A 26,157-nucleotide genomic window follows, 5' to 3' on the forward strand; every position below is an offset into this window, starting at 1 on the left:
TCCATTGGACTCTCTCTTTGCCCATCTCTTTTTCCTGCACGAACAAAACACCTCCCTGACCTTCAAGAATATTGCTATTCCTTTATTTTCCCAAAATAATGAAGAACAAATGAATAAATGAAGCAAACCAATCACTATTGCGCACTTTGTGTATTTTTAAGACGTGGCAAAAAAGTCTGCATGCTATTCAGACCATTAAAACAAATAAAAACGAATCAGATATTCATCAGTAGTTATAATAATCAAACAAAGATTCAATGATAGAGTAATGACTTTGCAGCTTAAATTATGTAGTAAACAAATCAGCTTCATAATGAATGTCTAGTGATTAAATGAAATATACCAGGTTCAGCACAAGATCAATCAACATTGGCACAAAAATAAATTTCACGTTTCTTAAAAAAAAAAAAAAAAAATTGGTTACAATGAGGCACTTACAATGAAAGTGAATGGGGTCAATAAATTAATGTTAAAATACACAATGTTTCAATATTAAAGCTACAAGATAAAGAAAATATTAATGTGAACATGGTTTTAGTGTGAATTAAATCACTTCCTAACATTTTGTGTAAAATTATACAAATTCATAACTTTGTTACCATGACAATGTAATGCTATAAACACAAACCCTAAACCGATGATAACAATTATGATTTAAACAGCTTTACAGCTTAAAATATTCACACATTTTCACAGAAGAATTAATGTAAGTGCTTTTATAAAACTATAACCTTCACTTTTTTACTTTTATATCCAAAAAACTATATTGATAAACAATGATTTTTGCTTATTTAAAGAAAACAAAAAACAGTTATTGCTCTTGTTATTGTTGCTACTATTATAGCATTTATAGCTTTTATCATAACTATAATTATTTTTATTTTAGTTTTAATTTTACTAATTTTAGTAAAAAACTTAATTTGACAAACTTCTAATTTTATATATATCATTTCAGCTTTATTTTTATTTCCTTATTTCCTATTATGGATGTCTGAAAAAGGAAGGCACAGAATGGGAAATCCTTGGGACTGAGAAAGGATAGAATGAGGAAAACCAAGTTGGAGGTATGTAATTCAGGAGGATGAATATAAAGAACATCCCGTTAAATATGTGCATGCTTTTCCAAGGAGTGATGGCACTCGTTATTCAAAATAAAGGAACTATAGTTAAGTGATGATAATAAATATGATTATTTTCTAAGAAAACAACAAAAAATTAAATATATAATTGTAAAATAGACAGTAACACAAGTTTTTACAACCCATGCCCTTCAGAATTTCAGTTCCCACACACCATAAGAGATCAAATACTCTCAATACAACACAAATTATCCATTTTCCTCTTCAGTTTTCACTCTGTTTACTTCAAAACACGATCCTTTATATATAAAAAACAAGATTTGGCAGTTTATGACACTGCTGGGAGAAACACTGGTTCAATACAGAAGTTTCTGTGCTGTGAAACAGAAAAATAAATTAACTGAAACAAACCACTGCACAATTTACACAGTTCTGTCAGCTGTTTATTCAGTATGTATGTATGTATTCAAACCCTTATTAACTCAAGCAAATAGATGTTGTAAATACCAATCAAATGTTTGGGGTCTGTAAGATTTTTGAAAGAACCTTCTTTTTTTACCAAGACTGCATTATTTGAACAAAAACGCAAAAAAAAAAAAAAAAAAAAAAAAAAAACAGTAATGTTACAAAAATATTATTACAATGTAAAACAACTGTTTTCTATTTTTAATTTTTTTTTTTAGTGTAATTTTTTCTTGTGATTCCAATGCAGCCATTACTCCAGTCTTAAGTGTCACATGATACTCTGGAATTCTTAGCATTATTAATTTTGAAACCAAGTTGTGCTGCTTAATACCTTTGTGGAGACGATGATAGATTTCTTTTCAGGATTATCTGATGAATAGAAAAAGTTCAAAACAACAGCATTTATTTTAAATAGAAATCTCATGTCTTTACTGTCACTTTAGATCAAGTAATTGCATCTTTGCTTAATAAAATAATTAATTTCTTTAAAAAATCTGACTGACCCTAAACTTTTGAATGGTAGTGTACACACACACATATATACACCCATACACTGAAATAATGATTAATTGAATTTACTAATTTTTTTTAAGGTAAGTGGTTGCAATCAAATTATTTTTAGCTACATTTAAATAAATTTAGCTGACTAACATTCAACATATCTTTTTTTTATTAAATGTAGCTAAAATAAATTCTTTGCAACCACTTACCTTAAAAAAATTTGTATCTCCCATACTGCCATACAAAATTAAAAAGGAAATAACTGAGAAAAATTACATTTATTAAATCACCTAAGTTAATAAAAAAAAAAGTTTTTACATTTATTTTCCACATAACTGGGCCCATTTTTATTTATTTAATAATTCAGTTGTATTTATTTTTTAGTTAGTTATTTCTTTTTTGTAGCAGTAATACAAACTTATTCACTCACACACACATACACACAGATATATTTCATACTGGAGTGTAACAGCGTGCTTCCTTCTCTGTGTGTTGTTTGGCATGCATGATGTTTATCAGTGTACTCTGGAGTCCTATACAACACTGTATAGATATTTGCACTGGACCTCAGTACTCTGAGCTGAGCCTGAGACTGACTCTGTGAGATCTGTGTGTTTAGCGACTTGATTGGCTGCTTAAATGAGAGAAATGTTTGGGGAAAAAAATGCACTTGCATTGGTTGTTGGGTGAAGGACAGATGCCTTTTAGATTGAAAATTAACTCTTTTATGAGACAAAAAGACATACTTTCCACTGTACTTGAGTTCTGATCCTAAATTTCTCTTTTTAATAATCTCATGTAAAGTTTTGTCAAACATCCGCTTAAGTAAAACATTGAAATAACTATATTAATCAAACTCGTGATGAATTGATGAATATGTTAAATGAAATGACAACTGAGAAGAGAAAAATGGATAGGTAATGCCTCATAACCTCAAATTACTAAAATAGAATAAATCTACAGTAACCATTTTTGTCTCAAACAGTCCTGTTGGACCAATTCTTGATGATTACTTTATTTTTATAATAAAGCATGTCATAATTTCGGTTCCAAAATATGTATTCCATTGCCTACAATTCTTTTCACTATATAATAAGGGGAGAATAGAACTGGACCTGGATTCACATACTGTAAATATCCTTCACCAAGATATCAAGGAAAAATGTCTCCACAGAATCAGGATGGAAATGGACTTTGATTCGAGTTGAAAGTGACCTCTTGAACAACTCAGGCAATTTGGAATTTCTGAACTGCACAGGCGTCTTCCTGTTTGTCATGGTCACTGATTATACAGTAACTATGATGCTACAAACTTTGTGTTGACTGTGTATTTGTTCCTAAACGAACATGAAGCATATGCATCACAAAGTAGGAGCAGACGTCCGGTTCAGAGAAACAGAAATAACTACATCATCCTGCATTGTGATGTCATGCATGATTCACCAAGGATTTACGTGTAGATGGTTTAAGGAATAACGTGTAGACAGTTATTGCGAAAGTTTCTTTGGAGGACACGTTCACCTTTGAGGATTGTGTGTAATACAAACTTGGCGGTGAGAAGAAATAGCATTAATAGCTATATGAAGTGTATTGACTTGAATGAATTTATTTATTTAACTGATTATTTATGCAATGTTGGGACAATGTTTATTTTTTTCTACAGAACTGTGTGCACTCCCTCCTGTATTTGTTGGGGTACATATTATTTCACTGCTGGACTCTTGAGGAGGTTCTGACAGATTTTTGTGTACAGTATTTGTGTACTTTTTGTCACTGAAAAAAAAAATCATACACATTTTCTTCTTGTTGTATGTTATAATGTTTTAATATGATGTTTTATATTAGCTTATATATCAATATATATCAATATATAACAACAACAACTGAAACATAACTGCTATATTTTTATTCAGTGTCATAAGTTCTTATATTATGTGAAGCATACAGAACTCCAAAAGTTGCTCACATGAAATAATATGTGCCCGTTTATTTATTTAATAATTATAGAGGAGGGATTTAACTTTGCAGCCTGTATGATATCTCTTTGCTATTTTGAGATAAATGCACCTTTGGTTGTAACGGTATCACTTTGGTTGGTGAAAATATATCAGGCTGTACATGTGAACATTAATCTTCCTCAGTTTTTTTTTTTTTTTTTTTTTGAATCATGAAGCAAAATGATAGTCAAACATAACAATTTCTTTATCTTCTATCTTTCACAGTAGTATGCTGTTCTTAAATCAGCACGATTCATTTCTGAAAACGTAAAAAAAAGGTAATTTACTGTACATCACCATACGATGCAATAACTAAATCCACGTGTAAGCATATATTGTTTTTTCCCCAATTAAATTACAATAACAATACGTTTCCTACGTTATTGAGTTTAGTATGCTAATGGTGTGCAAACGCAGATGTTTAAAAGCATACAAAGAGAATAAATTAGGCCTAGTCTTAATAAACTAACCCATTATAACCTTAATAAACTAACTGCCAATCACTGAGATATTTCCTGTATTAAAAAATTGCATACTTCCCTACATTAGCCTATTGGCAGTGAAGACAAATTACACTGGTATGTCACATGATAACGACCAATTATGTATGAATGTAGTATGCAAAGATTACATATTATACAGGACATACTTTTCTATTGGTCACAAAGTAATTACTTAGGCCTACTCAAAATAAGTAGCCTAATTGCTCAAGAGAGTGTTTAATTTTTAACGCAGCCCCAGTACATTCACTCATTGTGTTTACGAAATTCTTACTTGTAAGCGCAAAAGTCATTGCTAACTCGTTAAAGTTTATGAACTTGAATTTTATTGCGCTCATATTTGTTATATGGAGCCCAGGAAGTCACCTGTAAGTCACCTTCACAATCCAAAAGGTTTCCCAAAGGGAACAAATTGCAAAACTTACGGTTTGTAAAAAGTTAGAAAAGTTACAGTTTGTTTATTTGGCTGCAGATCGCAAAAACCGAAGGTACGGTTTATAAATCTCAGAGCACAGATTGGAAACGTGTGGTTATGGTTTATTAGCTAGCCTAATCAATGGGCATGTTTTGTTAAACCGAAGAGTTTAGGAATTTTGGGAGTAGTAATTTTTGAGTAATATTTGGGGGTTTATTAGCTGTACGAGGGCAGACGAATTGCAAAACTGTGGGCACGGATTTGTGGTATTTTTTGTTGTTTTTCCCCCCTCATCTCATGATTTCTTTAAGGCTGTCCAGGCATTGTGCAGATAACTAAAACCGGTGCTACTTTTGTGTATCTTTATCGCATCACAAACACATTCTCATTTGAGAAAAAAACGCAACTGGTGCCATCTTGCATTTCAGTTATCAACACTGAATTGAAAATAACCAAGTTGTTGCAGTGTTAAACATGTTGCTAAGTCTATTGTTTTGCACATTGTAGTATCGGAACATGAAAACAAGACACTCTAGGCTCTGACTCTAGTACATGATTTCTTAGTAAGACATTTTAAAGGAATTATGAATGCACACTTTGTCACCTGAGGGATATTAAATGACCTTGTCAATTCAAGAGCACTAACTTCATTTACTCTGTTGTGCATGTAAATCCACTACCACATTTAATGATTCCATTTCTGAAAAGAAAAAAAAAAAATGCCTCAAAGACTTTAATAACATAATCAACCGATCAAATTAATAAAGCAATCACACAAAGCCAGGTCATACTGCTGCAACCAAAGGAGTGATGTCATGTTCTCTTTTATTGCTTTTTATGTAAGATAAGGAATATCCGAATGAATAAATAACAAAAAGCCAAATGTATTTCCTTGGATGTAGTTGTTTATCTTTTGTGTTTACAGATGAACTGATCTCAAATGGATTTTTTTGTACGATTCTACTGCCATCTTTCACTACAAAATCGTCTGTTGGCATGATGCTGTAACCGGTCCTTTGTTCTACCTCTTTCCTTCTCTCTCGTTCCCTTCGTATGTTATCTGTCTATTACTCAAACCCTGTGTTGTCTCCTCTTGGTGGAAGAATCATATTCAGAAGTAATACTTTGGATAAGAAACACTGTTGTGATAAAATTTGTTTATGATTACGTGGAGTCAACACATTTAGCAAGCTATACATGCACAAATCCATTCATTTGGGACTGACTGAGCTGTAAGAGGTGTGATATAAGAAGTGCTCTGTGATACGTATATCTATGCATGCTTTTCTGAAGGTTTTAAGATGGTTCTTCCAATGTGCTTGTCCTCTTCCTCCATTGGACTCTCTCTTGCCCATCTCTTTTTCCTGCACGAACAAAACACCTCCCTGACCTTCAAGAATATTGCTATTCCTTTATTTTCCCAAAATAATGAAGAACAAATGAATAAATGAAGCAAACCAATCACTATTGCGCACTTTGTGTATTTTTAAGACGTGGCAAAAAAGTCTCTGCATGCTATTCAGACCATTAAAACAAATAAAAACGAATCAGATATTCATCAGTAGTTATAATAATCAAACAAAGATTCAATGATAGAGTAATGACTTTGCAGCTTAAATTATGTAGTAAACAAATCAGCTTCATAATGAATGTCTAGTGATTAAATGAAATATACCAGGTTCAGCACAAGATCAATCAACATTGGCACAAAAATAAATTTCACGTTTCTTAATAAAAAAAAATAAAAAAAAAATTGGTTACAATGAGGCACTTACAATGAAAGTGAATGGGGTCAATAAATGAATGTTAAAATACACAATGTTTCAATATTAAAGCTACAAGATAAAGAAAATATTAATGTGAACATGGTTTTAGTGTGAATTAAATCACTTCCTAACATTTTGTGTAAAATTATACAAATTCATAACTTTGTTACCATGACAATGTAATGCTATAAACACAAACCCTAAACCGATGATAACAATTATGATTTAAACAGCTTTACAGCTTAAAATATTCACACATTTTCACAGAAGAATTAATGTAAGTGCTTTTATAAAACTATAACCAAAAACTTTACTACTATAACACAAAAAAAACAATAATAAATAAAAAACAATTATTTCTAATTTAAAAAAAAAAACAAAAAAACAGTTATTGCTCTTGTTATTGTTGCTACTATTATAGCATTTATAGCTTTTATCATAACTATAATTATTTTTATTTTAGTTTTAATTTTACTAATTTTAGTAAAAAACTTAATTTGACAAACTTCTAATTTTATATATATCATTTCAGCTTTATTTTTATTTCCAAAACAATTTAGAATAATTTTAGTTATAGCTAACATTAACAATGAATTGAGTTAAACTTGTATTGAACCTGAAATATTCTTTTAAATTTCACATCTATACAATTAAAAAGAAATATCAGTTACACCAAGACAAGGGTCAGATCAATTACAAATAGCTTGTTAACAAATCTTTCATTTTTACAAACATTTTTACAGATATAATATCAGGTACAGCAGACAAACACGGGGATCGACTAGCAAAGAAGACATTCAGTGAGATGTCAGACCACCTGTCCTTATGTACAAATGAATAGACAACAAGTGAAAAAAACATCTAGAAAGAAAGAGTATAGAGAGTTCTGTAAAGTAGAGTAGAGAGTAGAAAATCAATCAACAAGTCTGAAGGTGCAGCTCTCGTGCTGGGCCCAAAGTCGGCACCATAATATGGTTTGCCTCCCCCTGGAGGGCTGAATTTGAGAAAATGACAAACAATAGGCCTATAAAGGCTCCTCATCACTCTCTCTATCAGCATCCACCTCTCCTTCAGGCACAGAATGACGAGAGGAGAGAGGGGCTGTGGAAGAAGAAGGGGAAGGCAGATGCTCCTGAGAGGTGCTGACGGTACTTCTGCTGCTGTTGCCTGTGGCTATATCACACTCTTTGACGTCTGTCTGGATACAACTATCAGCGGACTCATCTTTAGTTTCTCTTTTCACTCCCTCGCTCCACAGCTCTCTGTCCCGTGTGGGAGAGGATGGGACGGAAGGGGAATGAGAAGGCTTTTTGGCCTTGCGTCTCGCGTCTCTGAAACTGGCCAGAGGAGGACGCAGTCGCACTCCGCTACGAGTCGAACCCTCGATTGCTTTCTGGAGCTGGGAGTGAAAAGGAGAGACGAGCAGAATTAATTACTCTAACACTCGAGCATATGATAGGAAGTATGCAAAAATACTTGTAGACACAGACAATCTTTACCTCTTTTAGTGCGACCACCCCAACCAGTTTACCAATACTAGTTACATACGCATGACTGAGACCCAGCAGAGAGAACAGGGTGTGAGTCTGAAACAAACATGAAAAGCATTATATTTATGCATGCATGTATATATATTAGAGCTGTTGATTTAACATATAATAAAGATAATTTAATTAATTGGCATATTTAATCTACCTGCCCCACTCTGGACCTATATTAGTCTCACGTAGCCAGACCTTTGTTTCGTTCATAGTCATGTTTCGGGGTGTGGAAATGTCGCCACAATAACAGACTGGTGAGTAAAACTCTCTGTCATATTTAAAGATTCTATGCCACAGCTTTAAATATTTACATACTTTTGAAAATCCAGCGTTTAGTTGATCCTGATAAGCGCTCGTCGTCACAGTTGTAAACACGATGACTTTCTTCTTTCATGAGGGGGGTTTGGAGTCACGGCATCGGAACGTTAAAGAACGCGACACATACATCTTCCGGAAATCTATATAATTCAACCAATCTGACGATGACTTTGAAACTCCTGAAGTGTTTTTGGGTCCTTTTGTGTGCCTTATGCATCAGACGTTTAGCCAACGGTCCGTGGCATGATGTCTGAGGCTGAGACTAAACTTATATAGGTTATCTGACATTTCATACAGATGATTAATGATAAACAAGATGCACTGCGTGATGCACTTGATAAAATCCAGTTACAATGCACCAGAAATTTTAGATATTGGGGCAGGATAATATACAATATGAGATATTCAGGAGTTTTTGTCTCATATTTATATTATGGTGCTTAGTTTCTGAGTGAATCCGCATCTTGAATGAAATCAGGTGATTCAATGATTCAATAGCCCATTCATGAAGAGATACATTTATTTAATTCCTGAATGAATCAGTTGTTTGAATGAATCGAATGAATGAAGGACTCAATGAATTACTCATTAGGACATTTACTGCCACCTACTGCCAGTTTTAGTTTGTATATGTATGTATGTATGTATATATATATATATATATATATATATATATATATATATATATATATATATATATATATATATATATATATATATATATATATCCATTGCAGCATATATACACATATATATCCACTGCAGCTTAAAAATTCATGTGTAATAAATTCTAAATTGAATCAAATACAGTGGAGAAAATATTTATTTGATCCCTGCTGATTTTGTAAGTTTGCCCACTTACAAAGAAATGAAGGGTCTGTAATTTTTATGGTAGGTTTATTTTAATGGATAGAGACAGAATATCAACCAAAAAATAAGTTGCATTACAGTGAGTGAAATAAGTATTTGATCCCCTACCAACCAGCAAGAATTCTGGCTCCCACAGACTGGTTATGTGCCCATGTGGAACAACACAGATTAGTCCTGCCACTTTAAGAAGTTACTCCTAATGCCAGCTCGTTAGGTGTATAAGACACCCGTCCCCACAATCTGTATCTTTCATTCCGACCTCTCCCACCACCATGGACAAGACCAAAAAGCTGTCAAAGGATGTCAGAGACAAGTTTGTAGATCTGCACAAAGGCTTGAATTGCTACAAGACCACCAGAAAGAATCTTGGTGAGAAGAAGACAACTGTTGGTGCTATTTTCGGAAATGGAAGAAATACAAAATAACCATCAATCAATCTGCCTTGGTCTGGAGGTCCGTGCAAGATCTTGCCTCATGGGGTAAGGATGATCATGAGAAAGGTGAGGGATCAGCCCCGCACTACACAGGAGGAGCTTGTTAATGATCTTAAGGCAGTTGAGACCACAGTCACCAAGCATAACATTGGTTACATACTACACCACAATGGACTGAAATCTTGCAGCGCCCGCAAGGTCCCACTGCTCGAGAAGGCACATGTACAGGCTTGTTTAAAGTTTGCCAGAGAACACCTAAATGATTCAGAGAAGGCTTGGGAGAAGGGGCTGTGGTCAAATGAGACCAAAATTGAGCTCTTTGGCATTAACTCGACTCGCTGTGTTTGGAGGGAGAGAAATGCTGACTGTGACCCCAAGAACACAATCCCTACAGTCAAGCACGGAGGTGGAAACATCATGCTTTGGGGCTGTTTTTCTGCTAAGGGTACAGGACGACTTCACTGGATTGAGAGGGCAAATGGACGGGGCCATGTACTGTAAAATCTTGGACGAGAACCTCCTTCCCTCAGCCAGAACTCTGAAGATGGGTCATGGATGGGTCTTCCAGCATGACAATGACCCGAAACATACCACCAAGGCAACAAAGCAGTGGCTCAAGAAGAAGCACATCATTGAGGCGCCTAGCCAGTCTCCAGACCTCAGTCCTATAGAAAATCTGTGGAGGGAGCTGAAACTTCTTTTTTTTTTTTATTATTATTATTATTATTATTATTATTAATATTATTATTATTATATAAATGTAATATTTATAAATATAGCAACTCTTTTTAAATTTGTTTAATTTTTTGTGTTTTGTTTTTTATGGTTCTGGTTTGTTTTTTGTGTTGTTTTTTTTTAAATATCTAATAAAAAGAAAATTAAAACAAAATTGTGTTTTGGGGCTAATACATATAAACTCCTGAATGCAGGATATAATGATGTTGTTTTTATAAAAAAAAAAACACATTTCCCTGAGGGCATGAAATAATGAGAGCTTTGGACTGACATTCACATACAGATAAAAGTCTAAATCATGATTCACTTGGCAAGACATAAATCCCTAATATAATACACAGTATTTCATATGCGATTACAATCGGATTGTGGATTACCTTATGCAAAGATGTTCTCTCCACCAGCTGAAAAGGTGAAGGGTCAACACGGATCTGATCAATGTCAATGGGCTTATCCAGCTCTTCCTCTTCCCATGCCTTGATCTGAACACCCCAAATACAACATAATCAGGGTCAGGATGTCACCGCGAGTGACTGACAGCTCACAGACAGCTTTGGAACTGATTTGTTAATTGTGGCAGTCTGTCTGAACTGCAGTGGAAATAAATCAATTCATCAACGTACCTCTTCAGAAGTCATGTTATCAACTACAGGAGGAGCTGCAGGGCTCTACAGAGAGAGGAATGAGAGGTAGACGGAGGGTCAGAAGTAGTACATGAATGTTTGAAGGATAACATCATAATTCACTAAATATAACCCCGTAAATTTTTCATCTTGTTTAGTGACTTCAAATGCCCTACACAGCATGTTTGACGCCACCTGCTGGTGTGAGCTGATCATTTTGGAACGTGAAAGGACAAAATGTGTCACAACTGGATATTAAAATGCAAAAATATAAAAACGTGAGATTTCTTTCTATTTACAGTTAAAATATACAAGCTACAACATAGAGAAAAATTTTGAGAAAAAAGTAGAAAAATTTTTTGAGAATAAATTCATTGAATTTCAAGATAAAAGTCGAGAATAAACACACTCGTGTCACGTTTATTTCATCTAGTTAGGTTGGAGAGTAATGCACTGGGGAATAGCGTATGATACGATCGACTGGGTTTGAGTCCATCTTTTGCCAAACTCGCTTTTCTTCCTTTTCTCATCACATATATTGGAAAAGTGGAAATCAATTGCTTAATAAGTATTTAAAAATAATGTATTAACTAGGTAGGTTTAGTGTTACTACAGTAAATCCACTGTAAATATTAATTTGTGGATTAAAAAGTATTCTAGCTGCATTGAGTTGTTACACAGTGTTTCTCCTGTTTTCCGTGTCAGTGTTGTTTTTGAATTGCAGTGTGGTTTCATCTGCCTTTAAACTAGTTTAAATCACTGTGACATCTGTGGTTTGTAATGGAGAGCTCAGCTCCAAACTCGAACGCTTCTCACAGTGCTGTTCAGTGATCGAGACCTGCGAGTAAACGCATTTGTTCTGAGCTCGCGCTGCACTGTCTTTAGGCAGAGCTAATAATGATCCATGCAGCGTGCTTCACACGAGTAGCACTCTTCCGCTTTCGGCGCACTAAAGAAATGACATTTGAGTTATAAAATTGTTGTCACTCACGATTTACTGATACATCTGGCCTAAAATTTTGTGCTGTCACCTTGTGTTGACATTGTGAAACTGCATGATTTGTAAATTATGATTGGCGGGCCACATATAATAGCCTACATTTCAATAGACAAGCTGCGGGCCATTTGAAATTCATTCACGGGCCGTATGTGGCCCGCGGCTGGACTTTGGACACCCCTGCCAGATGCTATTTACTGTGAAAATAGTTATATGTACTATTTACACTAAGTGATAGCAGCACTTTAGATATTTATCATATATATATATATATATATATAATATATATATATATATATATATATATTATATATATATATATATATATATATATATATATATATATTTTTTTTTTTTTTTTTTTTTTTTTTTTTACTATATACATTTTATGGGAGTAAAACGTAATAAATAAAAAAAGTGTGTGCACTCTCAGGCTTCTCACGATCCATATGCTTTCAAATACCATAGACAATAATTTATAAAATATTTACAATGGAGGTCTATGGGGTAAGGCACATAACTTTAAAATAAAATAAATTATATTTTACAAAATGAAAGATATAATTATTGTCTCAGATAATTAACAGCATGCCATACATGATTTCCTGTTTTCAATTCATGTTCTCATGTTAACTCTGCTCAAGTCTTCAGCCAGTTGCACTGTCCTTGTAAGTGACAATAATGCTAAGAGACACACCTCCGGCTCAGTCTGCCCTGATGAGGAAGATGAGGAGAAAAGACGACGAAGAGTCCTCCTCATAGACTGTAGGGCACCTGTTACATAAATAACACTGGTTCACTATTTAATTATGACTATTTAAAAGACTTATTAAAGTAAGACTAATTAACTCTTGATATCACAAACCTCTTCTGGTAAACATTTACGAAGCTGGTAGAAATGAGCTTGAATTCTAACACAAGGTCTGTATGTTGAATTGTTGAACTGATGTAGAGTTGGATACTGATCAGCAAGAACATTTGAGAACTTGTTGCCAGGTAACAATAAACACAAACTCACCAGATGTGGTGTGATTAGAGGAGACGTCTGTGGTTTTGGTGGACCCCAGTGGGCCGTTACACTCTTCAGAGACGGTGTTACCCTGTAATCATTTTAGTGTAAGATTAGTACACTCCAATTTTTGGTTTTCAGAAAAGAACATTTATTTGGCATAAAAAGCTCTGCTTACTGATGTAAGTTCAGAGAACAGAACAAACAGAGAACAAAGACGTTCTCTAGGGGTTTTTCTGGGAACAACAGTGTGTGAGCACACTTTTGGAGCTCTCTCACCTTGTCTCCATTCTCCTCTCCAACCTCCTCATCCACAAAGGCGAAGGACTCCCAGTTGACCTGTGACCCCGGGCTGGACACGCCCTCACATCGGATATAAACCCGCCTCTCGGCTGAGAGGCACCAATCCAAGGCGGCCTGAAGTTCACATCTCTCAATGGAGCCCAATAGAATCATTGACTCTGGGGAAATAATTTACTTTTTTTTATTTAAATTTTTTATAAATTTCGAATTTTTGCCAAAATGAATGACCACACCAACACATATTGGGCAATACTGTTGAAAAGACCAGCTTAGTTGGTCATCATCAGCATACATTACCTAGCTTTTGAACCACCTTTAACCAGCAAGACATGCTTGGTCAACCAGCTTCTTTTGAAAGACCATACTGGCAGACTAGTTTAACCAAATTAATTTTGCTGATGAACAGCATGGCTATGGTGCTGTTTCTGCCTCAGAGGAAAAAAGTCACTGTAAATTTATATCTCATAACTGCAAACTTTGTTACTGTAATTGCAATTTTATTTGTGGCTTTGGTAACACTTTAGATTAGGGAACATTATTTACTGTTAACTAGTTGCTTATTAGCATACATATCACTAGCATATTGGATTTTTATTAGTACTTATAAAACACATACTGTATTAACGCATGACCATATTCTAGATCCCTTAACCCTACCCAATACCTGAACATAACTACTATAACAACTTCTGTAACTTATTATGAATAAGCAGTAATTAGGAGTTTTATTCAAGGAAACTTCTCTAAACTAAAGTGTTACTGTGACATTACATCTAATAATTGCAACTGTTTCTCATAATTACTTCACGTAATTGCAACTTTATCGCAATGTGACTTTATTACTACACAATTCAGAGTTTCTTGTAATTGTGATTTTATTTTTTGCAACTGCAACTATATATCTGAAAATGTGATTTTATATATTTTCTCACAATTGTGATTTTTTTTCTCACATTTGCGCCTTTATTTCTGATAATGTCACTGTGTGTTATTTTTAACCATCTCACAATTCTATAAAAAAAAAGTTCCTGGTGAAAATAAGCTTGTATACTATATCTTGCAGTATGACTCCATATCTCAGAGTTGTGACTGTTTTCTCATAATTGTGTCTTTATTTCTCTCAATTGCGACTTGCCATCTCACAATTCTTGCAATGTCACTTTAAACCTCACAACTGTGACTATTTCACTTAAATACAACTTTATTTTTCGTAATTGAAACTTTATATCTTATAATGTGACTATATATCATAGCTGAGAATGACTTTTTTTTGTAACTGACTTTATTTCTGATAAACTGACTTTTTATGATTCGCACAATTACCTTTTTTATTTTTTACTCTGAGGCGGAAATGGGTTTCCATACAATATCTCACAGAGTGACTTTGTATCTCACAATTACAATCTACTTTAATATGTCACAATGTGACCTTTTCTTTGTAATTTTAGCAATATTTCTCATAAAGTTTTTTTTTACTATATGGATACGGGTTTCCATTCTATGGTGTTCTACTATCTTGAATAGGAAATTCATGCTGGTCTAAACTGGCCTTTTCAATAGGAAATATAATCTGCAATATGAATACAAAGTGGTCTGTTCACCCAACACAGACCTTTGGAGTCAACAAGCGGGATGGTTTTGAGAGACGTGGACTCCAGGAGATCTTTCAGCTCTCTGTAAGTGGACTGAGGTGACAGAAACTTTATTTTCTTCACCATGATGTCCTCCACAAAGATATTATATTTACTGCCATGCAGAGAAAGAGAGAGACAAATATTTTATGTCAAAAGACCAAGACAGTTTCTGTGAATTTTTTCATTTCCCTTCTGTGGGACAGAACCATCAAATAAACCTCTAAAGAAGTTATACTTTTTGAAGGGAAAACAGGTCAAAGATACTATCATATATTCACATGCACTATCACGTCTAAAAATACACCAGTCTCTAGAGATCTGGTAGTGGTACCTGATGTGGCCAAAGCTGAGCTCTGGAAGATAAGGCAGCTTTTTGACTTGAATAATGGAGTCATAAAGAGAAGGCTGTAGACACTGTGCCACCATGTTGGCGAGAATCACGGCCACCATCATGGGCAGGATGTGTGAGATTTGACCAGTCAGTTCAAAACAGATGACTGCTGTTGAAACTGTGTGTGTGACGGCTCCTGTCATGGCTGCTGCCCCTACACACATAGGGAGAAGCAGGTGGTCAGATGCAGAAAATTTGAAAGAAAAAGTATATGAGAAGAATAAATCTGCTACTTTAACAGTTAAAATGGATTTTAGGGGTGTAGGACTAGCTGGAAGGGGAATATTTGCAGACCTATCACTGCATAGCCTCCAGGCAGGATTTGGTACACAATCCCATCAAACAGAATTCCGTTCGGAAACAGCGTGGCCATGATCTCACCCACCAAACGGCCGAATGCTGCTCCTGCTTGTTGAAACACTATCATATTATCTCAGTCACATTACAATTAAAATTAATGTATGAATCTCATAATGTATGAATCTCCTGCAAAGCCTATGGTATCGTATTTGCTATGCAAATTTCTAATCTAAGGCCTCTAAATTATTAACGTGATCAAAACTTTGCTGAAAAATCTGTTGCCTTCTGTCATCTGATTGATAGTTTATACATTTTAGCAACCAAAAGTATTTAGTATAGCTAATTTTAAAAATATCCACATGGTACACGTCTTTTTGATGTGAAATCTTTACACATTTTAATGAAGTAAATGCAAGAACACATTTTATATTGTTACTAATATTTCAAGAAAAACACTTACTGGACTAAAGCTACTTCCATACATCATTTTTAGAAAAATCATTTTAATGTGTGTGAGTATCTAATATGATACATCTGGCTTTTGAGGAATGTTTATTTTTACATATCTCCCTCATCATTGTATTGTACTGAATTATATGTTTTGCCCCCACAATTAAAAAAAACTCCAGAGCTTTAATCATAAAACTAAGCATTTAAATATCATCTTACGAACCTACTGCTATTACTGAAAAATATAGCATGACAAACTGATATTTATATGCATTTTACATAATTAGTCTGCTATTCGGTTATAAACATCTGATTTTCATTACAATTTACCAGAATTGCATCTTACTTTGGCCAAATATATATCAGCAACTGAACTAAAGTGCATATTTTTGCTCCATTTTGGTCCTCTGAATAAAATTGAGGTATTTTTTTCCGTATGCATGTTGTCACGATCACCAGCTGGAGTGCCAGTGAGCTCCTCTAAAGGGCAGTCCATCCAGTATCTTGCCATTCAGTCAGGACTCCATTTCCCATAATCCTTTGCCCGGACTCATCAGCACTCATTACCAGTTCACAGCTGCATCATATTAGTAGGACTATAAGAATGGCACACACACACTCTTCGCTGGTGATTGAATGTTGATTAGCTCTTCCATGTTTCCTAGTTTCCGTTTTCTAGTTTCCCTGCTTCCTTGCCTTTGTGTTTTGATCCCTGGACTTTTTCATTGTTTATGATTGTTTGCTGCCTGCCCTGACCATTGCGTGACTTGTGGATTACTCTTTTGCCTTTGCCCTAGATGTGTGTGTTTGCTGATGTTTGACACTGCCTGTTCTGACTATGCTCTATGGAATAAAACCTGCACATGGATCCCCACTTTGTTGTTATGCCTCCCTTCGTTACAGAATCACCAGCCACACCCGGATCCAGCGGCTTTTTGAGCGCTCCAGGCCAATCATGGACCCAGTCGGTCAGCTTCTACACCTTTGGCAAAATTATATTCTTTGAGTTCTCGTACTGTGTCGTTTCATGATGAGATTTCGTTTAAGGACTTTTTTGGGTGCCAACCCAGAGACTTTTTGCAAAATGGTAACCATCCCAGAGACTTATCACAACATGGCCGCCATTCCAGAGCCTTGTCCCATCATGGCCACCATTCCAAAACCTCATCCCATCATGGCCGCCATTCTAGAGCCTTGTTCCGTCATGGTTGCTGTTCCAGAGCCTCGTCCTGTCATGACCGCCGTTCCTGAGTTTTGTCCCGTCATGGCTGCCGTTCCAGAGCCTCGTCCCATCATGGCCACCGTTCCTGAGTCTCGTCCCGTCATGGCCACCATTCCAGAGGCTCGTCTCATCATGGCTGCTGTTCCGGAGTCTCATTCCATCAAGCCTTCCAAGCCAGAGCCTGCTCACGTCAAGCCTGCCAAACCAGTGTCTGCTCACATCATGTCTTCCAAGCCAGGGCCTCTCCACAACATGGCCATCACTCAAGAGGATTGTGAATATTGCATTTGAAAACACAGTCAGTCAGTCCCAAGGAGTTCGAGACTGGCATCCAGCGCAGAGGACCCTTAGCTGGTGTCAGTGCAAGCTGCTGTCGCTCCGCTCCCGAGCCATGCAGACTCAGCGCTCCTGAGCCACGCAGACTTAGTACAATCAAGTGACACGTTTTCAACGTTCTCAAGCCTGCTGGCTGCTACTCACTCCAGTTTACCATGCACAGTGTCATCAGTCTCGGAAATAGACAAAGTACTGTCAGAGAGGGCTCCTGATCCCGAGTCTAGCCCAGAGAGGGCTCCTGATCCTGAGTCTAGCCCAGAGAGGGCTCCTGATCCCAAGTCTGGTCGATAAAGGGCTTCTGTTTCCGAGTCTAGCTCAGAGATGATTTCAGTCCATGACCACTGTCCCATGTTTATTTCCACTCCTGATCTCAGTCTTGTGTCTGCTTCAGCCTCGGAACAAAGCTCAGTGTTCATTCCCGCCCCTGACCTTAGTCTAGTTCTAGAGTCTGCTCCAGAATTCGCTGGATTCAAGCCTCCTCCAGCCCCTGAGTCGGGTCCAGTCTATGAGTCTGATCTAGAACCCGCTCTAGTCCATGAAAATGAGCCAGAGTTCACCCAAGTCTAAAAGTCTGATCCAGAGTCTGCTCCAACTTATGAGTCTGTCCCAGAGCTCACTCCAGCCCTTGAATCTGTCCCAGAGTCCACTCCTGTTCCACCTGAGGTGGCAACTTCTGTTGCAGAACCTCCTCTGACAGTAGCAGCACACTTTCCTGAGCTCATGGTGTTCCCTGACTCCTATGTTCCTACCACGGACACTATGTTTGAACTCTCCCTGTTTCTCCACTGAAGCTCCTTTTGCTACCACTGCAGAACCTCCAGAGGTGGCGGGGGTATTCGCTTCACCTCCTTTTAGGATAAGGGTGTCCACTTATGAATTCTATATCTGTCCTGACGAGGTCATGGAGACCGTCAGTGAATCTCCTGTCATACCCGTCTCGGCCACAGAAACTGTTCATGAACTCTCTGCCCTGGCTGTCAATGAGACTGCCTCTGAATTCACTCAATGTCCTGTCCTGGGCCAAGAAGGCCATTTCTGAACTCTCAATCTGTCCTGTCACTATTAAGGAGACCGTTTCTGAACTCTCAGTCTGTGCTGTTATGGCTAAGAAGACCATTTCTAAGCTCCCAGTCTGTCCTGTCACAGCCATGGAGACCGTCTGTGAACTCTTTGCCTGTCCTGTCAGGGCTATGGAGGCCATCTGTGAACTCTCTGCCTACCTTGTTACGGCTGTAGAGGCCATTGTTTTTCTCTCTGTGCTCTCTGTTCCAGTTTTACTTGATCCGCCTTGGTCTTCTGCACCATCAGCTCCACCCTGGGATCGTCTTGGGTCGTCTGCTCCATGGTGGGGATCTTCAGACCCGTCTGCTCTGCTGTGGTGGTCTTCTACTACACCATAGTGGTCTTCAGTTCCACTCTGGTAATCTTCTGCTCTGCCATGGTATTCTTCAGCTCCGCTTGCTCCACCCTGTTGTTTTCAGCTCCACCTGCTCCACCCTGGTGGTCTTCGGCTCCACCCTGGCTCCCTGCTCCACCGGCTCTGCCTTGGTTCCCTGTTCTGCCAGCTCTGTCTCAGTCTCCTGTTCTTACCCTTCCTCATGGACTTGGCCCTCCACCCCTCCCCCTGTTCCGCCTCTGCTCCACCTCCCTCCGGGACTCTGGGCTGTTGAGGATCATCTGGAAGCCGCTTCTTGGTGGGGGAACTGTGTCACAATCACCAGCTGGAGTGCCCATAAGCTCCTCTAGAGGGCACTCCATCCTGTACCTTGCCATTCACTCAGGACTCCATTTCCCATAATCCTTTGCACGGACTCATCAGAACTCATTACCAGTTCACAACTGCATCATATTAGAAGGACTATAAGAATAGCACACACACACTCTCTTCGCTGGTGATTAAATGTTGATTAGCTCTTCCACGTTTTCTAGTTTCCGTGTTTCTAGTTTCCCTGTTTCCTTGCCTTTGTGTTTTTATCCCTGGACTGTTTCCTTATTTATGATTGTTTGCTGCCTGCCCTGACCATTGCGTGACTTGTGGATAATTCTTTTGCCTTTGCCCTGGATGTGTTGTTTGCTGGTGTTTGACCCTGCCTGTTCCGACTACACTCTATGGAATAAAGCCTGCATGTGGATCCCCACTTTGTTGTCATGCCTACTTTCATGACACTGCTATATCAAGCTATATGAGACATGAAAGTACAAAAATATGCAATTTCTTGTTCCATTTAAAAAAAAAATATATATTATTTTACAAGTCAGGATTCACAAGATTAATATTATACTAGCCATAACCGTTAAATATTTGTTTTAAATATAATGTTTTATTTAAATTATATCAGGACTTATGAACACTGAGATATAAACAAAATTATACTTCCAATATAGTAAGCAAAATTAATTGCTAGGTCTCAGAATGTTATATGATATATGATTATATAATAAAATAGAATGACTGACCCAATATAAAAACAGGCATGAAGGCTCCAGAAGGGACCGGCATTGTAGTAGAAACAGCAGACATCCAGAACTATAAGTGCACGAGAGACAAAAAGGAAATGAGCATTTATACAGCATACATGATGGTATTTGGCTACAGAAATATTTCTTCAACAAATGAGCACCTTCATGACGAAGAAGAGGAGAAGGATGACGAAGACGCTGACTTGTGGATGGAGCCAGGCAGCAGAGCGACCCAATCCAGGTGGAGCTGGTGAACCCCAGATCTTTGTCCACGTGAAGTTATCAAACAGTGAATTAATGCACTCTCTGGGCATCAGCTGTGTGACAAAAGGGAAACAGAGACTCCACATATAAGAGACTTCCAAAGGACTCATTCACGATGTAGCAGTGAAGGGAAACAGCAGCTGCCTGGTGAGTCTCAAGCAGCTCTTTAATGACAGTGTTATGGTTAAATAAACTAGCAAATCTAGGCTCAATTTTGTTACAATGAAGTAGTCATATTCAGAAGGTGAGATCCCTTTCTCTTATGGAATGGTGTAGGAACTGGTACGTACGTAATTTCACAATTTAAAGGTGAAATATTTTACACAAAAATGAAAACCAATCTCTAGAAAATATTAGTAATATGATAAATATGCATATCAGATGAATAAAAATAATTAATTCAGTGCTATGCAAAGTTCAAATATTCAAAGGCTGTTTTTAAAATTTGGTTCTTGCAAACAAAAGAAAAGACTTCTGAACTGGGCAAGTTTCAGTAACACTGCTGTATGGACATCTGCTTAAAATGTATTTGTGCAGTATATACAAGCAAATACACACCTCTCCAGCCATGAACTGGCCAAAGCCCGGAGGAAATGTGAAGGAGGCTATAATTAGTGTCACTGCACCAGGGTAAATCAACCGGCTACAATAAACAAACACACACAGATATAATTACCACTGTAATAGTGTATTATCATAATATTTTGATGTTATTAATGTCACTGTCAATGCCATATGCAATACAAGAGAAATAATAGAATAATCAATTTATTTTTAAGTTAAAACTGGTTTGTAAAATGAGTTTATGTGTAAATGGTGACTTGCTGTTTTGTGAGAAATCGTGTAAGCGCCGTTGGTCTCCTCATGATCAGAACAACTTGTCTGTTCAGATAGACAAAGAATGCCCCTAGAAACCCACATGAGATCCTACAAACACAAACAAATTTAGAAACAACACCTAAAGATTGACATTTATTTGAAGATACACAATATTCAACAATCATTTTAGATGCACATATACATAATTAATAACTACACATACTGTACATGCATATACAGTACATAGACACACACTAACCCACACACCCGATTATGGCAAAAGCTGGCAGTTCTTGAAGGTCAAAGGGGAAATCCATACGAAAGTTTGTACGAAACAGCGCTGTTATCGTAACTGTGGGAAAAAAACAAACATGTTTTAGTCATATTTAAGCAAAATCACTGTTGTTCTGAATATCAGTGCTGATATTTACAACGACAAAAAGTATGCATGTGTAATATTGCTTTTATACAACAGTTCAATAAACATTGTTAATATTAAGTAGATGCAACACTGACGCTTTGCCTATTTTTTTTCCTCCAATGAAATAGTTAAACATGAAGAGAAAACATGATGAATTGTTGCTTGACTTCAAGCCAATAATGATGTCTGTTTACTGAAACACAATTATATAAAAACTAAATAATAGTGTGAATACTTCAGTGACTCACTCATCTACTGCTGTAACAACATAACCTGCAAAATAAGTCACTGAATAATCCCAACCGCCGAAAGTCTGTCTGAAACATGCAAACACACAAGCAGACTGACAGACACTGTGAAAGGTCTCAGTGCTGTTGGACTGTACATTAGCACTTTTGGAACATTGCTTGGCTGATCAAAACTGAGGGCTGGAAATAAATGTTGTAGAATGTATTTCATTTATAGAGCTCAGTAAGCAGTGGATAGCTTGACATATAGCATGAAATTGATTTATTATAAATTTATCATATCTGTTTGTGTGTCTGCGTCTCACCAGAATCTTTGTTCCACACTGACAGTACTCGGAATATGAAGGCACTGAATGTGGCAGCGAAATATCCTCTCCAGTAATTCCTCACAGCAAAATATGTTGACGTGACCTCAATACTGAACAACACACCTGAGAGATAGAGAGAGCAAGAGTAAAAATAGATAAAAAAGAAAGTTAAATAACAGCAGAGAAAGCAATTTAGAGAGAGAACATGAGAGTGCAAAAGATGTGAACAGTAATAAAAACAAATAATAATAATAAAAATAATAGCTGAAAATAATTATCAATTGATAAATCATTTGATTAATAATAATAATAATAATAATAATAAAAAAAAATTCATACATATTTCCCTAAACAATCTGCCACTGGTCAATCAAACAGTTAGCCCTGCCCAAAACTCACTGTATTGGTTGAGACAGTGTTGCTGTGTCAGGCTGGTCAGTATGCACAAACAAACCACCAAAGTAATAGAATGCAATACATTTGGGTTTCATGAGTAAAAATACCATTAATGTTCTCCCTAGGTTATTTGGGTAACACTTTAGTACAGGGACAAAATTCTCACTATTAACTACTTGCTTAATAGCATGCCTATTCATAAGATATTGGCTGTTTATTAGTACTTACAAAGCACATATTTTGCACCACCATATTCTACATCCATAATCCTAATCCTACCCAATACCTAAAGTTAACAACTACCTTACTAACTATTAATAAGCAGCAAATTAGAAATTTATTGAGGCAAAAGTCATTGTTAATGGTTTGTTAATGACGAGAATTGGACTTTAAAATAAAGTGTAATCTGATAACTTATAAACCTTTAAAGGCAGACCTACTGTGACTAATACTTTTGTTAAAGCTATCAGTCCGCACTATTTCAATTTATTTCTTACATAACTGTGTTTAATGGTGTTATTCCTGGTGAAAACAATGCTGCCCATGATTCTGTAGAGAAATCCGACAAGCAAATATATATATTTCATAGCAGACTTATGCATTTAATAATGAAGTTATTAGACTGACAGAGTGAGAAAAAGAGAAAGAGAGAGATTAAGCGTGAATGAATCACAAATCTATGCGTCTCTCAACAGTGTTCACAGCAGCGTCTCTACTAATAATGAAACTGTAAGTTTATCTGTTTCAAGAACAGCGCTGTATTACCTCGCTTGTGAAAAATTACACTCAGCTTTTAAGTTGAGTTTTACTTATAAAATCATCAGAGCAGCACTGACAACACATTTCTGTGCACGTGTATGTTTCCGTGTGTGCACGTGTGAGTCTTTACTTAATGTGTGTGTGCGTTTGTATGGGAGAGAGCGGGAGAAATGTGCTGGCCATACATAATTAAATGTAACTTTGTGGAAAAAAAACATCCCATTGGTTGCTATATTTATTTGCTTGGTCTCGGTTGTTGTGTGTTTCGGTTCTTTTAATGTTGTAAGGACCTTTGAAATAACTGAAATCATTTGGTGAAGTGATATGGACATGTTATGTGGTCAAGACCTGTCTGGAACTACTTTAGTGATGCGTTTCCTGAAAATAATGGCACACCATAAAACATTCATCAACCAATCAGATTCAAGTATTCAACAGTCATGTAGCATAAAATAGTAATAATAATAATAAGTAATATTACTGTGAAAGTGTACACGTTTTACACTTGAATCAACCTACCAGTGGCTTATAGTTCTTTTTTAGATATTAAGATTTTAAAAAGTATTTTATCTTAAAAAAATACTTAATGACACACAATCACTTTTTGATATCCACATGCACTCTCTAAAAGTACTTAAAACGTTCTGGCACACTCTTTATAAAGCTCTCCTCTAAGTATACACTCTCTTTATGAACCATAAAACATGCACAGCATATGAATGTATAACACACAGGTGCTTTTAACTGTAAAGTGTTGATGAGCTTAATTATTCAGCAGGCATCAAGCTGAAAAAGAAGGAAGAGGAACTGAAAACAATTAGGATAGAAAGAAGGGGAGATTTTTACCTCCAAGGGGAGTCCCAAAACAGCAGCCCACCCCAACAGCACATCCTACTGTCAGTATGTCTGTGTAACCATAGGGGTTCTACTGACACCGAGACAGAAGAGAGAGTAAGAGAGAGAGAGAGGGAGTTTGAGGTGAAGGCAGAAAAGAAGAACGAGAGTGTTAGAGGGGAGGGAGATGAAGGGATGTAAAAAGAAGAATAGATTAGGAATGTCAGTGGGTACATTGCGTGGGAGGAAGAGAGAAGTAAACATGAAAGAAAAATAAGAAGAAAGAAGAGTGCATATACATAATACAAAGCAATGCATGCTGGGTAAAAGTGGGCGTGACTTGCCTCCCACTGGGGCAGCGAAACAGGTGGCCACTCCTACTGCACAGGCACACACCAGCAGGTCCTGAACATGGGCACTATTCTGGGTAATTTGGGTGGGGTTAAAATAACAGCATCAGGACACACACATCCAAGACACATGCCAAAAAATACCATCACTATTAATAAAGACAGACAAAAATAATGAGGTGTTGGGGAGAGACAATGAGACAGGGATAAAAAGAGAATACAGGGAATGAGAGGAGAGACATATGCAATTAGTATAACTAGCATTTATTTCAATTCACAAACATAAGACACGCAGTCAAATTGTAATATTAAACCGAGTATAACATTCAAAAGCAGTTCATCGTAATCCTTAACTGTTGATCAGAGACAGGTTTTGGCATCTGTCTTCTCATAAAATAACTTGTGATGGCTGTGGTGTGGAGTGGGAATTTATATGCCAATGAGAGGTAACTTGATCCTAGATCAGCAATTAAGGTCACCAGCTTCTGAAGAGTAACGCACACACTCGTGCCACACACACACACACACAGGAGAACAAACTCACAGGGGCTGTTTTTACCTCATACACACCGGTGAAGATGGACATGATCCTGCTCAGCACTGCCGCACATATACTGGCAATATGCACAAAAGGACCCTAAGGATTTAATGGAGGATATGAATTAATAAAACTGCAGCAGATGAACAATCAATGAGGAGTTTATGTAACAAAATTCATTTCTCTGAATCCAACAAAGAGCCGCAATTAGTGATGCAACCGGTTAGCAAGATAACTGAATTAATAAATGAACAGAAGAATATGAAAACAAGAGAATGGGGATGGATGGATACACACACACACATACACAGAAAGATAGATAGATAGATACATAAAAAGATACATAAAAACTCCTGTAATCTCGTGGGGATAAAATTTTGGCAAGAGATATCCTTGTGTTATCCTGTGGGTGGCGCGCTAATGCTGATTGACATGCTCAAATTAATGTTACATGCATAAAATGCTGTATAATAATTGCCTTAATATAGTATTTATCACCTCCAAATATTGATTTAGATTGCTACAAATTGTGGAGCAATTCGGGTGAGGAAAGAAGATCATATGTCTATTCTCAGAATAAACAAAAACATAACAGAACCATATAAAGGCTATTCATGTGAGCACATTTAAACAAAAGGATTAAACGTATAGCCTACTTTGTTAATTTGATCCACTACTCCACATACAAAAAAAAATAGACATGCCAACTAGTTACTGACCTGATGCAGACACATAGCTGAAGCGGATTGATATATGTGACCCTGGACCACAAAACCTGTATTAAATGTCAATTTTTCAAAATAGATATGTATATGTCACCTGAAAGCTGAATAAATAAGCTTTCCATGGATGTGTGATTTATTAGGATCGGACA

General features: G+C 36.6%; 1 protein-coding gene across 3 annotated transcripts in view; it reads right to left on the reverse strand.

Moving 5' to 3' along the window:
• Positions 1 to 7,423: 7,423 nt before the first annotated feature.
• Positions 7,424 to 26,157, reverse strand: part of LOC109085236 (chloride channel protein 1-like) — a 32,485-nt gene continuing 13,751 nt past the window's right edge. For 2 of the 3 annotated variants that reach the window (XM_042740772.1, XM_042740774.1), the window contains exons 6-23: positions 25,305 to 25,382; positions 24,408 to 24,486; positions 22,404 to 22,529; positions 21,697 to 21,781; positions 21,436 to 21,537; positions 21,169 to 21,253; positions 20,508 to 20,663; positions 20,344 to 20,413; positions 15,873 to 15,983; positions 15,519 to 15,732; positions 15,166 to 15,299; positions 13,530 to 13,711; positions 13,260 to 13,341; positions 12,939 to 13,015; positions 11,245 to 11,289; positions 10,999 to 11,103; positions 8,223 to 8,309; positions 7,424 to 8,122 (exon numbers count right to left, since the gene is read on the reverse strand). In XM_042740772.1, the coding sequence (XP_042596706.1) occupies positions 7,748 to 8,122; positions 8,223 to 8,309; positions 10,999 to 11,103; positions 11,245 to 11,289; positions 12,939 to 13,015; positions 13,260 to 13,341; positions 13,530 to 13,711; positions 15,166 to 15,299; positions 15,519 to 15,732; positions 15,873 to 15,983; positions 20,344 to 20,413; positions 20,508 to 20,663; positions 21,169 to 21,253; positions 21,436 to 21,537; positions 21,697 to 21,781; positions 22,404 to 22,529; positions 24,408 to 24,486; positions 25,305 to 25,382 (2,193 nt within the window). In that variant the 3' untranslated portion in view covers positions 7,424 to 7,747. Of the gene's footprint in view, positions 8,123 to 8,222; positions 8,310 to 10,998; positions 11,104 to 11,244; positions 11,290 to 12,938; positions 13,016 to 13,259; positions 13,342 to 13,529; positions 13,712 to 15,165; positions 15,300 to 15,518; positions 15,733 to 15,872; positions 15,984 to 20,343; positions 20,414 to 20,507; positions 20,664 to 21,168; positions 21,254 to 21,435; positions 21,538 to 21,696; positions 21,782 to 22,403; positions 22,530 to 24,407; positions 24,487 to 24,739; positions 24,819 to 25,304; positions 25,383 to 26,157 lie in introns of all 3 variants that reach the window. The other variant, XM_042740773.1, reaches the window with a different exon arrangement.

This window comes from Cyprinus carpio, chromosome B16 (genome assembly GCF_018340385.1).
Source record: "Cyprinus carpio isolate SPL01 chromosome B16, ASM1834038v1, whole genome shotgun sequence".
Lineage (NCBI taxonomy): Eukaryota > Metazoa > Chordata > Actinopteri > Cypriniformes > Cyprinidae > Cyprinus > Cyprinus carpio.